A 14,868-nucleotide genomic window follows, 5' to 3' on the forward strand; every position below is an offset into this window, starting at 1 on the left:
CAGCTCTTTTAAGCAAGAGGGGTTTTTTTGCACAAAAAGGCACTGTGTAGATGGTGCCTTTTTGCGCAAAAACCTCTTGCACAAAAACAGCTCCTAATTAATTATGCAAATGAAGCACAGCAATATGCTAATCCGTACTTCATTTCCATAGGCTTTTGCAGAAGAGGGAAGCTGTGTAGACATAGCCCAGGGCACCCTGTTCTCCTCCCCTGTACCCACCTTGCCTCAGTGACAAACTGCAGTCTGTAATGGCCACTCATTACTGGCAAAGGGATGTGGACCTGCTGCCCCTGCCTACCCTGGCTGCCCCTTCAGGCCTTGCTTCAGGTCCTACAGCCTGGGAGCTTGCTTAGTTAGAGCCTCCCCAGCCCAGCCCAGCCTGCCTTCCCCAGCATGGCTCTATCTCCAGGTAGCCTCCAGTTTTTCTGGTAGTCAGGTCCCTACTGCTCTCTCCCCTGCCCTCCAGGAGTCCTTTATATAGCCCCCAGCTGGGCCCTCATTAACCAGAACTGCCTCAGCTGGGGCTTTGCTCACAGCCCTCATTCAGGACTGGGGTTTTACCCTTAGAGGGCCAGTGCAGGGCAAACGCCCTGTCACAAGGACTAAATGCTCATGACTACTTTAAACCTCTGCCTGTTCCAGAATATGATTCTGTCCTTTCTGTGCCTCAGACTGTCATAAGAAGTGGAATTCCACATGGGGAGAACACTTTTGTAGCACCTTTGATTGATTGATTGGGGGGGGGGATGGGGTGTCAGTCAGTTGTTTGAAAACTGCCCAGGCACTGGGGATGTCAGAAGTAATTCCAGGCAAGATGGCTTAGTCATTTGAGGTGCATGAAAAACATAAGTGTATCCAGTGGGTATGACTGTCATGTATACGTGATGTACATAGAGACACCAGACACAGTGGCTACGTCTACACTGGCACCCTTTTCCGGAAATGCTTAAAATGGAACAGTTTTCCGTTATAAGTATTTCCGGAAAAAGCGCGTCTACATTGGCAGGATGCTTTTCCGGAAAAGCACTTTTTCTGGAAAAGCGTCCGTGGCCAATGTAGATGCTCTTTTCCGCAAAAAGCCCCGATCGTCATTTTTGCGATCGGGGCTTTTTTGCGGAAAAGACTACTGTGCTGTCTACACTGGCCCTTTTCCAGAACAGTTTTTCCGGAAAAGGACTTTTGCCCGAATGGGAGCAGCATAGTTTTTCTGGAAAAACACTGACAATTTTACAGTAGATCGTCATTGCTTTTCCGGAAAAGCAAGCGGCCAGTGTAGACAGCTCGCAGCCAGTCTGTTGAGAAAGGAACTCTGTTATGTTAGTTCTCTTTTGGAAATAGTGTTCCAGAAGTAAAGTGCAAAGTCTGAAAGATGTAAATTCAAAGAATTCAGCATCAAAGTCACTACAATAATAATTGTTATCATTAATTTTTTTTGGTAAATTTGTAATACGTTTTATACACGGCGGATGGAGGGTGCCAGATTTTAAGCTGCAGGGAGGAAGGGGACAGGCAGCAGCTGTATCAGAGGCAGCAGTGGGGGGTTAGGCAGCTCCCCGGGAGCTGGTGCTCACAGGGAGCTTGCTTAAAAGCAGGCTCCCCGCAAGCACTGGCTCTAGCCTGCTCTGCTCTACACCCCCTCCGCCCACTCTCCTGCGTATAACCATGAAGGTTAACCAATGAGTCCAGGCTTATCCATTAACCATTTAAACGTGTATACTGACACATCCCTAGTAAGCGAGGGAAGTGTTGGTAATGCTACTAGACAATATTGACCTCTCGTGGTTCGGTAAATTCTCTGATTCAATACCAGTCAGGTCCTGATTATGCCAGACTAGAGAGGTTCAACCTGTGTCTTCTCATTAAGTAACAGGTGGAAGTTTTGCCTGTAGATGTTAGCCATAGTTACTGCTCACCCACCAAACTTGAAGTTACATTTAGCCAGTGCTTTTTTTGCAAGAAAAAAGGTGCCGGTACTCCAGGCTCAAACTTGTTGAGCCAAAAAAAAAAAAAAGTCCTGTGCTGGTGCTGAAATGCCCCTTTAAGAGCTGTGTCCCGAGCGGGCTTCTGTTGGGAACCAAGCTGCCCTGGAATTCAATTAAAGTAAGATGGGAAAATAGGTGCCGGTACGCCGTCCTGGGGCGTACCATCACAAAAAAAAGCAATGCATTTACCTATTCTCCCTTCTTGTCATCTTCACATTTGTGTTTGAACCCTGTAATGCTACATTCAAAAGTTGGTGTCTGTAGGATCATAAAAATATAAGAATGACCATGCTGGGTTAGACCAAAGCTCCATTTAGACCAGTATCCTGTCCTCCAACAGTGGCCATTTCCATGTGCCCCAGAGGGAATGAACAGAACAGGCAATCATCAAGTGATCCATCTGCTGTTGCACATTCCCAGCTTCTGACACACAGAGGTTAGGGACACCATTCCTGCCCATCTTGACTAATGGCCATTGATGGACTTATCCTCCATGAATTTATCTAGTTCTTTTTTGAACCCTGTGAAAATCCTGATCTTCACAACATCCTTTGGCAAGGAGTTCCACAGGTTGACTGTGCATTGTGTGAAGAAAAACTTCCTTTTGTTTGTTTAAAACCCACTACCTATTAATTTCATTTGGTGACTCATAGTTCTTGTGTTATGGGAGTAAGTAAAGAACTTTTTCTTATTCACTTTCTCCATACCAGTTATGATTTTATAGACCTCTATCATATCCCCTCTTAGTCTCCTCTTTTCTAAATCCAAAAATCCCAGTCTTATTAATCTCTCCTCACATGACAGCTGTTCCATTCCCCTAGTCATTTTTGTTGCCCCTTTCTGAACTTTTTCCAATGCCAAATATCTTTTTGAGATGATGCGACTGCATCTGTACTCAGTATTCAAGATGTGGGTGTATCATGGATTTATACAGTGGCAATACAATATTCTCTGACTTATTCTATCCCTTTTAAATGATTCCTAACATTTTGTTTGCTTTTTTGACTGGGGCTGCACATTGCGTGCTGTCCACAATGACTCCAAGATCTCTCTCTTGAGTAGTAGGCACTGAATTAGCTGTTATCATTTTATATGTATAGTTGGGATTATGTTTTCCAACATTAAAATTCATCTGCCGTTTCATTGCCCAGTCACCTAGTTTTGTGAGATCCTTTCAAAGCTCTTCACAGTCTGCTTTGAACTTAACTGTCTTGAGCAATTTAGTATTATCTGCAAGTTTTGCCACCTCATGGTTTACCCCTTTCTCCAAATCATTCATGAGTATATTGAATAGGATTGCTCCCAGTACAGACCCATGCGGGACACCACTAGTTACTTCTCTCTGTTCTGAAAACTGATCATTTATTCCTTCCCTTTGTTTCCTGTCTTTTAACCAGTAAACAGCCCATGAGAGGACCTTCCCTCTTATCCCATGACATCTTACTTTGTTTAAGAGTCTTTGGTGAGGGACCTTGTCAAAGGCTTTCTGGCAGTCTAAGCACAGATAGATTTGCTCAGCAAGTTTTACAACAGGATGAAACTTTATATCCTTTAAAAGGTCAATATGTTTACCTTTGTCTTTACCTTTGGGTGAACTGGAAATGGCACGTGTTTTGCTTTGGTTTTGTTTCAGTTTATCCAAGTTGCAGTTAAAGACTGGAGACTTAGAACCACGGTTGTTTTCACGTCTGAGACATCTGCAAAATCTCGATCTCTCTGATAATGCGTTGGACAGGCTTCCGGCTAATTTGAGCCTGCCAGGCCTGCGTATCCTAAACTGCAGTAACAACCAACTGGAAGACGTGACTGCCTTGAAGCAGTTCCCACTGCTGGAGGAGCTAAGCTATGAAAACAATGTGTATTTGACCGTGAGTGATATAGTTTCCATCCTTACATGATAAGCAGCATATTGACCGGGAAGTAAATAATAATAGTACCTTGTGTAGCACTCTTCAGCCATAGATCTCAAAGTGCTTTACAAAGAAGGTCAGTAGCATTATCCCTGTTGTACAGATGAGGCTACTGAGGCACACAGAGGGCCCACAGTTACCCAGGATGCCAGTGGCAATGCTAAGTCTCCTGTTTCTTGGAGCAGTGCTCTAGCCACTAGGCCGGCTCCAGGAAGCTGCCCCCGCAGGGCTGCTTGTGCAGGGTATTCTAACGTGACTCCTCTCTGCAGAGCTTAGAAGATGGAAAGTGCCATGGTAGTGCGAAAGGGACCGCAAAACCCCCTTGTGCGCCACATAACGCCGCAGACTTGCCACAGCTGTGGGAAGGGGGGTCATCAATAGAAAAGTTAACTGAGTTCTGCATGCAGAAGCAAATTTTGCCCTCCATCATGCTGCACAGTGCTCCCTGGGCTAGCTGAGATTTTACTCCTGGCGATGCAGGAACAAGAAAGAGCTTGACTTGACTCTCAGAGCCCAGTTTGAGTTTGCAGGGCTGGCTGTCAGGACAAGAGTTTTACTTGTAAACAGAGCACGTTTAATCTGAAAGTCTTAAATGGTGCTAAATTATTTTCTTAAATGCCCTTTGTGGAATAAACATATTCAGTTCCTTCCTGCTGGATTTGTAATTTAAAACTCAGCAAACGAATGTTTATTTGTTCAAGCGACTATTGTGCCCACGCTGCCATAATGCAAACGTTCGATCTGTTTCCTAGACCAATGACGACTATAAGGTTATGTTTCTTCTACAAAATCTTCGGCTTCTCAATGGCAAGGATATCACCAAATTAGCTAATCATGTGAGAATTGTCAACAGCCGAGAGCTGACCAGCAAGGTAAGAGACGTAATGTTTCCATGGGCTTGCCTAAGGAATAGCTTACACTTACAGTAAAACCTCAGAGTTACGAAAGCCTCGGGAATGGAGGCTGTTCGTAACTCTGAACAAAACTTTTTAGTTCTTTCAGAAGTTTACAACTGAACAGTGACTAAAGATAGTTTTGCAATTTTGCTGTACAGACGAAAAGGCTGCTTTTAACCATCTTAATTTAAATGAAACAAGCACAGAAACAATGTCCTTACTTTGTTAAATTAAAAAAATAAAATAGCGAGGACTCTTGTGGCACCTTAAAGATTAACAAGTTTATTTAGGCATAAGTTTTTGTGAACTGGAGCCCACTTCATTAGATGCATGGACCACCAGGTAGGAACATGATCATGCGTCTGATGAAGTGAGCTCCAGCACACGAAAGCTTTTGCCCAAATAAAGTCTTTTGTCTTTAAGGTGCTGCACAGGACTCCTTGTTGTTTCTGTTGAAAGAGACTAACATGGCTACTCCCCTGAATCTTTTGTGAACTTTTTTTTTAAAACTGGTGTTCGTAACTCAGGTTCCACTGGCGATACAATGCAATATTCAGGTTAACTCCTCTGACCCTGTCCTCTGCTTCACTGTTGAAACTGTGCTAGCAGCTGACATGTTTAAATGCAGTAGCACAGTTCCATCTACATTGTGAACAGTCCTTGTCAAGACTTGAACGTCCCCTTCATTGGCCTCCTGTTCTCCGAAACCAATTTGTGATTGCTCTCCTGGTTTTCATTAGTCTCCTTATGCTCACCTCATGACCACCCACTGCCTTCAGTTTAAACCAGCATGCTCTGCACAACAAGACATGGGCCCCGATTCTGGGCTTTCAGGTAGCACCTGTGTACCAGCTCTCCTGGCATATAGAGGCTGCAAAGCTGGCGGGTCTTTCCACCCGGAATTCCCCTTGTGTGGGAGGGCTTTGACATTTGACAGCCCTGTATTAGATTTCTTAGCAGTTGGTAATAAATGAGACCATGTGTGTTCGGGATCTTCAGTTTTTCTGGGCTCCTGCAGCAACTCAGAAGTGTGGGGTTCTCAGTCTTTCCAGACTACTGCTCCCCTTTCAGGAGTCTGGTTTGTCTGGCTTATCCCCAAGTTCCACCTCCCTTAAAAACCACGGGATGTTAAAAAGGGATGTTAAAAAGCAGTTAATTAGGTAACCATGTAACTGTGAAAAATCTTAGCCGTTATATGCTCCAGGCTCTGCAGTATACTGCTTTATACTGTAGAGCCCAAAGCGTAGCCGGCTCCCTGGGGTTAACTGTTTAACCGGTTATGCTGTTGCATCCCTACTGCTACCAAATCAAACTTAAAATACAAATGTGTCCCAGCACACTAGTACTCAGAAATTGCAGACCTTTTCATTTTTACCATATAATTATTAAATCAATACATTATTTAAATTTTGTCCTGACATCTCAGTCAAAATGAGATGACAGAGCAGAATAAGCAAGTCACTGTTTGAGATTTTAGATTGTACTGACTGCATTAGTGTTTTCTATGTAGCCGGTTGTAAAACAAGGCAAATATCTGACTGAGTTGATGTACCTCCGAAAGATATCTATGTATCCCCAGAGTTATGTGTACTCTTAATCAAGAACTGCCATGTTAGAGGAGCCTCAGGAGTTGACATAACAGCCCAGTTGGTGGCTAAACCACAGGATTCCTCTAACATACACCATGGTTTGAACTAGTTCTTAGCTAGCTCCAGAATCAGGATACATCTAGATTACGTCCCTCTTTCAACAGAGGGATGTAAATTAGGCACTTCGAAATTGCAAATGAAGCTGGGATTTGAATTTCCCACGCTTCATTTGCATAATCACGATATGGCGCTCTTTCAAAAAAGTGCTCTTTCTAAAGTAAAACCGTGTCTAGATGCGGTTCTTTCGAAAAGGGGAGGCTTTTTTGAAAGATCCTGTAAACCTAGGATCTTTCCCAAGATCAGAGGGGGCAAATTACAGCTTGGGGGGCATATCAGGCCCATTGGACCCTTCGGTCCAGCCCCTGAGCTCCGGCCAGGGACTGGGGTCAGGCAAGCCTGGCTGGGGGGAGCCAACCCACTTCCTGGGCAGCAGGTTGAGAAGGGGAAGTTGGCCCCTGGGCCCTCCCCCACAATTCCCCCAGGCCGGTTGCTGCGCTGCCAGCCCCAGCAACACGGGCAAGGAGTGAGGATTCCAGGGAGGTGGGGCACGGAAGCTTGGATAGGGGCTGGGAGTCCCAAGGGGGCAGGGAGTAGGGAGGTTGAATGGAGAGGATCCTGGGGGGCAGGTAAGGGATGGAGTATAGAGTGGTTTGGACACAGGGCAGGGAGTGGGGGAGCAGGGGAGGCTGGATGAGGGGGGCCAATTTCTATACCAGATTGGTATAGGTTTACAGGATCTTTCGAAAAAGCCTTCCCTTTTCGAAAGAACCGCGTCAAGAACGCGGTTTTACTTTCGAAATAGTGCTTTTTCGAAAGAGCTCCATAATGTGATTATGCAAATGAAGAGCGGGAAATTCAAATCCTGGCTTCATTTGCAATTTCGAAGTGCCTAATTTACATCCCTCTGTCGAAAGAGGGATGCAATCTAGATGCAGCCTCAGCTCTGCAAGATTGGCCTCAAACTAATAATCTCTCTTTCTGCAGCACATACACAGACTAAGATTTGCTCTAACGCTAACTCTGAGCCATTTGTTTGGAACTCTTTCTTCCTCTGAGTCTTGCCAAAACATCTTTTCTTGCCTTTGGCCGATTCTCCCTGTACAGCATTTTGAGGCTGTGTGTATGGATAACATTCTACAACAAAAATAGTGGTTTTGTAATATTAGTTTTGCCATTTATAGAACATTCTCAAGCTGGCACTTGTCACACTCACCTACATTAGATGTGGTGCAGAGATTCACAACGTGAAAGGGACTAGAGATCTGGGCCTCAGGCTTCTAATAGGCAGGCTTCCTGATACAGGCTGTGTCTACACTGGTAAGGTTGGCAGCAAAAGTGCTGTCGACATGCAAAAGTCTCTACAAGTGGAAAAACAGTCAAACCTGTTTTTCTGCCTCCCATTGTCAACATTTCCTGGCCACATTTTTAGCACCCCTGTCAACAGGCAGAGCAAAGGAATGTAGGTAAGCATCCTGCAGTGCAGTGTTGTAGGAAGGCAGAACTGATCCCTGCACTTCTTGGATTCCCTCGTAGTTCTGTGAGCTCTCCATGCTGAGGAATGTCAAAGCAGTACAGCCGTCTCTCCACCCCTCCCCCTACAGCAGCTGTCTGCTTGCCACTGTGTTCCTAGAAGGGCAGAATAGAAGCACTCCAATGATTTGCTCTTTGTTTCCCAAAGGGAGCAGCTCGCTCAGCTGTCAGTCACTTCCCAGAGCTTTGAAAGGGGAGGGACACATGCCTGCCAAGCAGCAGAGATCACAAAACACTGAGCACAGCCACCACGGCAGGTATTGTAGGATACTGGTGGAAGCCAGTTTTCTCAACAAAACAAACAGCAGCGTCCACATTGGCTCTTTGTTGACAATAAAGGGAGGGGACAAGACAAGTATCTCACTGGGGTGGAAGATTTTGTTTCCAAAACTGGGTGTTTTTCCCGACAAAAGCTGCACTGCAGTGTAAACGCTCTGGCTACGTCTACACTGGCCCCTTCTTCGGAAGAGGCATGCTAATTTAGAACTTTGGAATAGGGAAATCCGCGGGGGATTTAAATATCCCCCGCCGGATTTAAATAAACATGGCCGCCGCTTTTTTTCCCGGCTTAGGGAAAAGCCGGAAAAGAGCGTCCAGACTGGCGCGATCCTCCGGAATAAAGCCCTATTTCAGAGGATCTCTTATTCCTACTTGAAAGTTTTCCTTATTCCAAAGTTCTAAATTAGCATGCCTCTTCCGAAGAAGGGGCCAGTGTAGACGTAGCCTCTCTGTTTTGTCACCAAAAGGCAGGTTTTGGCGACAAAACTTGCCAGTGTAGACAATTCCACAAGCAGTTCCAATGCTCTGAAAAGACACTGAATGTTGTGTGGTATTTCTGTTTGCTCTGGTGGCTGTAGTCAGAACATCTTCTCTTCCATTGTTATGCAGAGTTACTGTGAATGCAGCTGCGACCTGCCTACCTCAGATGCAAATGCACTGAGTGATGTAATTCCTGCATGTGTACCATTGATACAGTGTGTAATGCATAAAGGTGCTAACTCTGCCAGCTCGTATAAAACGTTTGTAAATATATTCAGCGTAGCTACTCACATGAATAAATATAGTAGTGTGTAAGAGTCTGCAGAATTGGCACTAGGGTTTGTAAAGCAGTTTGGAGTCCTTAGAACATAAGAATGGCCCGACCAAAGGTCCATCTAGCCCAGTATCCTGTCTGCTGACAGTGGCCGATACCAGATGCCCAAAAGGGAGGGAACAGAACAGGGAATTATCAAGTGATCCTTCTCTTGTCAACCATGTCTGGCCTCTGACAAATATAGGCTAGGGACACCATTCCTTCCCATCCTGGCTGATTGCCATTGATGGACCTAGCCTCCATGAATTTATCTAGTTCATTTTTGAACCCTGTTAAAATCCTGGTCTTTGTAACATCCTCTGTCAAGGAGTTCCACAGGTTGGCTGTGCACTGCATGAAGAAAAACTTTCTTTGGTTTGTTTTAATTAAACCTGCTGCCTACCTATTCCTTTTTTGAGTAAAGGTTCTATGCAAATGTATCCTTTATTTGCAGGTGCTTCCAGGGCGCCTCTTTCTAACACACATGAATCCTTTAAAATAAAAACACAAATGCAAAATGTGTTCACAAACCCTCCTTCCCTCCCCACCCAAAGTTGCTGAGATCATTATATCAGCACCTGATCAAATAAAGGCCAAACAGAGCCCTGTCTGAGCCCCGGGGTTGGCCATTTCTGGAAGGGTTGTACTAGGGAGCGTTATGATTTCCGTGACATATCCAGCTCAGTAAACCAAATCTCTCTACCTAGGTCAAAGCCCACTGGGAGAAGAATTTCCGAAGCCAACTCCCTGAGAAGTATTCAGTCGAGCATGTGAAGTTCATCAAGAAAAAGTTTTTGAAGTCTGCACAAACCCACGTCATCTACGGACCCAGCTCCCTCAGTGAATTTACCCGATGGAGGGTAAGTGTCTCATCTTTTTCTGAGTTGCCCAAAACCAGGATTCTGCAGCTTCATTTTGTGCCCCCGTAACATTAAGCTGCTGAAATGATTGGTGGTCGGGGGCTCCTGCAAATGACAACATCCACCTTTGGTTTTCATTGCTAATTAGCTGTAGGTGTTACATGGGCAGCGGCAGTAAATTCCATTCTGGATGCAGTGGGGGGCTGTCCTGTCTTTGTTTTCTGCTCACCAGCGTCAAGATACTTGTAGGCTGTATCTAGACTGGCAAGTTTTTCCGCAAAATCATCTGATTTTTTAGAAAAACTTGCCAGCTGTCTACACTGGCCGCTTGAATTTCCAGAAAAGCACTAATGATCTCATGTAAAATCATCAGTGCTTTTCCGGAAATACTATGCTGCTCCTGTTCGGGCAAAAGTCTTTTTCCGAAAGACTTTTGCACAAAAGGGCCAGTATAGACAGCATAGTATTGTTTTCCACAAAAAAGCCCCGACCGCGAAAATGGCGATCGGGGCTTTTTTGCGGAAAAGCGCGTCTAGATTGGCCACGGACACTTTTCCGCAAAAAGTGCTTTTGCGGAAAAACGTCCGTGCCAATCTAGACGTGCTTTTCCGAAAATGCTTTTAACGGAAAACTTTTCCGTTAAAAGCATTTCTGGAAAATCATGCCTGTGTAGATGTAGCCGACGTGATTGAGTATTAGGAATAGTCGTATGTGCAAGTGACAAATGATGTTAAAGGCAACCACTGTGTCTTCACAGCCCATTAAAGCGAAAGCTGTGTGCACACTGCCAGAGGAAGAGAGACCCTTTGGTTTGGGAGGAGGGTTTTAATTGCATGCACCCTCTGCTTCCGTCCGCTCTAGCTTTGTTGCTTTTGCCTTCCTTCCTCAGATGACCCCCCTGGCCTCAGTAACAGAGCGGGGAGCTCGGACCATGTGGCACAGACATACCCCCCCTCAGTAAAACCCAACACGTATTGGCAGAAGTCGTACGTGGAGGTTAAGATTGCAGCCAGACAGGCTTGTATTCCACCTCATGTTGCAGAACTCCACTGTGCTCATGCAGAAAATTCACCCCAATCTCTCATTTCTGCCCCTTACCTCGGGTCATCCAGATCCATCACTTGCTATTCACAGTATCCAGGTGCTCCATTCGGTAGCTGAGTCGCAGTCATTGCTCTCACACACTGGCCTTTGGCTAATAACTGGTGGCAATTGGCAGTTTTTTCATTGTGTCACCAGTATTTGTATGGGGCTCACTGTTGCCACACGCCTGGTCCCTCCTCTGACTGTGAGAAGAGCCGTCTTTAAACTACCCTAATTGATCCTCGTTGCTGGCAGCCTCCAGAGAGAAGCTGTAGACTGAATGAGGCCAAATTCCAATCTCCTAGCAGTGGTTCCTCTCGGTCAGGAATGAGGCCCAGGAGAGTGGCAGCACGAGGCATCTTGCACTGCTGCCTCCCATACTGGGCGAATTCTGTGACCAAAGAGAGGGCTTCGGTCACCACAGCTCTCAGCCTAGGTCCTTGCACCAGCCTGGAAGTACATCCCCCATAATAGCAAAAGCCAGATACCTCCCCTCAAAAAACGCCAACCCCCAAACCTGTGAGGGCACATCTGAGCCGGGATGTTCCCGTTGTGTCCTCTGTGGAGTGATGCCTTTTAAATTCCCCTTGTGATGCTAGGTGAAAATGATCGCCGAGGAGTTGTTGGCAGCCCTGGTGGGACAGGAAGAGAACACCAATCCTGAACTGCCAGACAGGATGGAAGATAATGAGGAGGAGACTCCAGAAACCCCCAGGGAGGTGGGAGATGATATTGCACAGGTAAGGGCTCTACGGGGGGGGGGGGGGTAGTTTGAAGTGAGATGCTCTTGATTTTTAAGCAAGAGAACTGCATGGAAGGGTAGCGGCTGCTCTTTTCCAGCTGGGTTTTACACATTGCACCAAGGCCAGCTTTACCATCCGCATGTTACAAAACTGCCTGCAAGTAGAGTATTTCTCTGCTGAGGATCCCCTAGCCAGGAGGTCTGAGCAGATTCAGTGGCAGCCTCATCAAGGAGGTAAAGGGAGTTCATTCCATGTATGTTTTTACTTTCATCCAGAAGGATCTGTGCAAAGCCCTATGCAAAATGAATGCTGCTATTAACTGTTTGTATTGGGATAGTGCCTGGAGTTACCAGCCTACAATCAAGGCCCCATCGTGATTGGTGACGTACGTCTATAGCGTGAGAGACTGTCCATGCTTCAAAGAGCAGAAATAAGACAAAGGGTATGAGGGGAATAAAGGCACAAGAGGGTAGTGACAGAACAGGAATAGACCCCAGCTACACCGACTCCTCAGCCGGTGTCCAAGACCACTGGACCAGGTTGCCTGTCAGCAAATACAGGGATTGCTTCATCCACCACTAAAATGCAGCCACCTCTGGGATGGCACACAGCAGCTGCAGGCAGGCTTTCAGAAATCCTAATTGACAGAGGTGGGGGGTTGATTTTGTTAACTTTTAAAAACTGATTTTCTTATTAATTCAAAACACTGTTGAAAAAGTTTCCTTCTGTAACTCAGGCAGCATCTCGGGTTTTAGGCTGTTCTAACAAACCTTGCAAGCTGGCGGCACCTTCAGATTTTCCCAGGAATGGGAAGGTTGGGTCATTATCCCAGATGCAAAAGACTCTGACTCTCGTAGGAGACCCAGAATATTGGCTGGATAATGTCCTGCTTCTTCCGCTTCCACGGGGAAAGGAAGAAACTGAGGTGGCACAGGTTTTGAGGTTGCTCTCTCACTGCTCTTAAATTCTTTGACTGGGCTGTTCCTTATCCTCGTGTGAATCAGAATTAGCACCACTGGGGTCAGCCGCATGACACAGGTGACGCGAGAGGAGAATTGGGCTCTGCATATTGTTCTCCAATCAGCTGCAGTGCGGTGGCCTGGGGGACCTCTGCAGAAGAGGGCCTGTCTGACTTAGGAGCCCGGTCGCTGGGCATTTAAGAGACTTTCGCTGAATTCTAAGCTGTCTGTAGTCTGGGTGATGCAAGAAGCAACCCAGTACATTGCCAGTGTCTTTCCTAGGTCACATTAATCCCCAGCAAGAGAAGAGGGAATCACTCAGCAGTGGGATCTGCAAGCAAAAGACCCCGGTCCCAGTGTAACCTGGAGGAGGAGGTTGTGCTTAGCCCCAGAAAGTCCAGTCCTTCACGGGATGACCCGACTCCCGATACGCCAAGAGCATCGAACCAGCCAGCAAAGGGGGCAGAAGAGACTCACAGGAATGGAGAGCAGCTTGCAAAAGGACAGAGCCACAGACGATCCAGCCAGCTCACAGAGGAGCCAAGCCAGGAGCAGGACAAGAGGGGCCTGAGCATATCTCCGGTCAAGGACCTAGATGACAAGGTGCACTGCTCAGCCTCTTTTGGGGTTGCAGAGAGGATCCAAGTTGGGATGGGGACGGGAAGGTTCTGCTCTCTCCAGGCATTTCAGTAACCCTCTCAGATTCCCAGACCCCAGCTGACTAGCTGTTCAGGGGCGGGTATTGCTTTTCTCTGAAGCACAAGGGTTTGGCCTCAGCTGGAGACAGGGCACTGGCTGAGGTGACCCAGAGCTGTGAAGCGGTACAGACAATCCTCTTTCCTATGTGTTTGGCTGCTGTGTTGTGCTCGCACTCTCAGAGTCAGACTGATCACTAGGTTTAGGGCTGGCAAGGGATTTCCCCTGGCAAATAGCAAAGGAGATTTAAATCACCAATTTGAATCTAATTCAAGCCAGCAGCCAAGAAACCTTGATTTAAATAATCTCTTCTAACTGTAAGTTTATTTTGAAATAAAAACGGCATTGCGTGTATATTTTAAAAAATAAGATTTAAATGTAAAAGTTCTGATTTTTTTTTTAATCATTGGTTTTTGTTCACCCTGCCAGAGGGGCCCAGAGCTTGGGTTTTCCTCCGCAGCGTGGTCTGTGGATTGCCTGCTGGGATCGTTTGGGTACACCCCACTTAATAAATTGGACTGTTTTGTTTTATCTCAAGTTCTTGGATTCAGTATGGGGGTAAAACACAATGGTCTGTGTTACATGGGGCGTCAGATTAGATCAGTGGTTTTTGATTTTTGAGAAACCCTCGTGCCTCCTCCCCCCCAAAAATAGCAGCAAAACTTGTTGAGCAAAAGAAAAAGGAACTGACCGGGCCCTAAAAACAAAAATAGCAGCAAAACTTGGGGAGGGAGGGGCGGGGAGAATGATGGGGGAGGGGCTGGGTCGCCTCACGCCCCCTCCCCCCCCGAATTTCTTCACGCCCCCCCAGCTTGGGAACCCATGGACTAGATGATCTAATGGCCCCTTCTGGCCTTGAACTCCATGGATCTGAGACTGATTCATTCCCGATGGGGGATCAGTGTACGTGCTCAGCTCCCAGGGCTGAGCAGGAAAGGCAGCAAGGGGGGAGAAATCCCTGTGCCGGTGGTGCATAGTCTCCAGCGTGTCAGAATTTCGTTTCTAAAGTTACTGTCAAATTGGCAGATTTGTCACAGTACCTGAGTGAAAAGCTTTTGTGGACGGAGCCCTGTAAAGAATTCTTGATTGTTTTGGGCGGCTCTTGCCCCGAGGACACTGCCCAGTGCTTCCTGTTACTTCAGTCGCCCCTCTCAGTTGCGGGGGGGCTCCAATGCCTCCCCTCTTCCTGTGTTCCCCACTGACCCCTGCTGAGTAGAGCAGTCCTTTGCTTCCACAGGCATCTGGACAGAAAGCAGTCCTGAACCTGCTCTAGCATACAGCAGGAACCGACCCATTGCTCAGCCAGTCTCAGGCTCAGGGGCGCATAATTGTGGCATAAAGCCACCTTTCCAGCCAGCTTGGATAGAGCAAAGGAGCAGAGCCCTTGTCTCCAAACCCTAAGGAACCATAGCCAGGCTACCCAAGAGAATACTTTGCTGCATGGAACACGTCATGTCCAGATGGTATTAAGGACTTGGGAACAAGGAT

General features: G+C 46.6%; 1 protein-coding gene across 2 annotated transcripts in view; it reads left to right on the plus strand.

The window, feature by feature from the left end:
• LRWD1 (leucine rich repeats and WD repeat domain containing 1) overlaps positions 1-14,868 on the plus strand; it is a 41,348-nt gene that overhangs the window by 7,775 nt on the left and 18,705 nt on the right. For both annotated transcript variants that reach the window (XM_075904964.2, XM_075904966.2), the window contains exons 3-7: positions 3,616-3,850; positions 4,645-4,764; positions 9,747-9,899; positions 11,582-11,722; positions 12,967-13,287. In XM_075904964.2, coding sequence (XP_075761079.1) covers positions 3,616-3,850; positions 4,645-4,764; positions 9,747-9,899; positions 11,582-11,722; positions 12,967-13,287 — 970 coding nt within the window. The remainder of the gene's footprint in view (positions 1-3,615; positions 3,851-4,644; positions 4,765-9,746; positions 9,900-11,581; positions 11,723-12,966; positions 13,288-14,868) is intronic.

The sequence above is a fragment of the Pelodiscus sinensis genome, chromosome 21 (assembly GCF_052426305.1).
Source record: "Pelodiscus sinensis isolate ZL-2025 chromosome 21, ASM5242630v1, whole genome shotgun sequence".
NCBI classification, from domain to species: Eukaryota; Metazoa; Chordata; order Testudines; family Trionychidae; genus Pelodiscus; species Pelodiscus sinensis.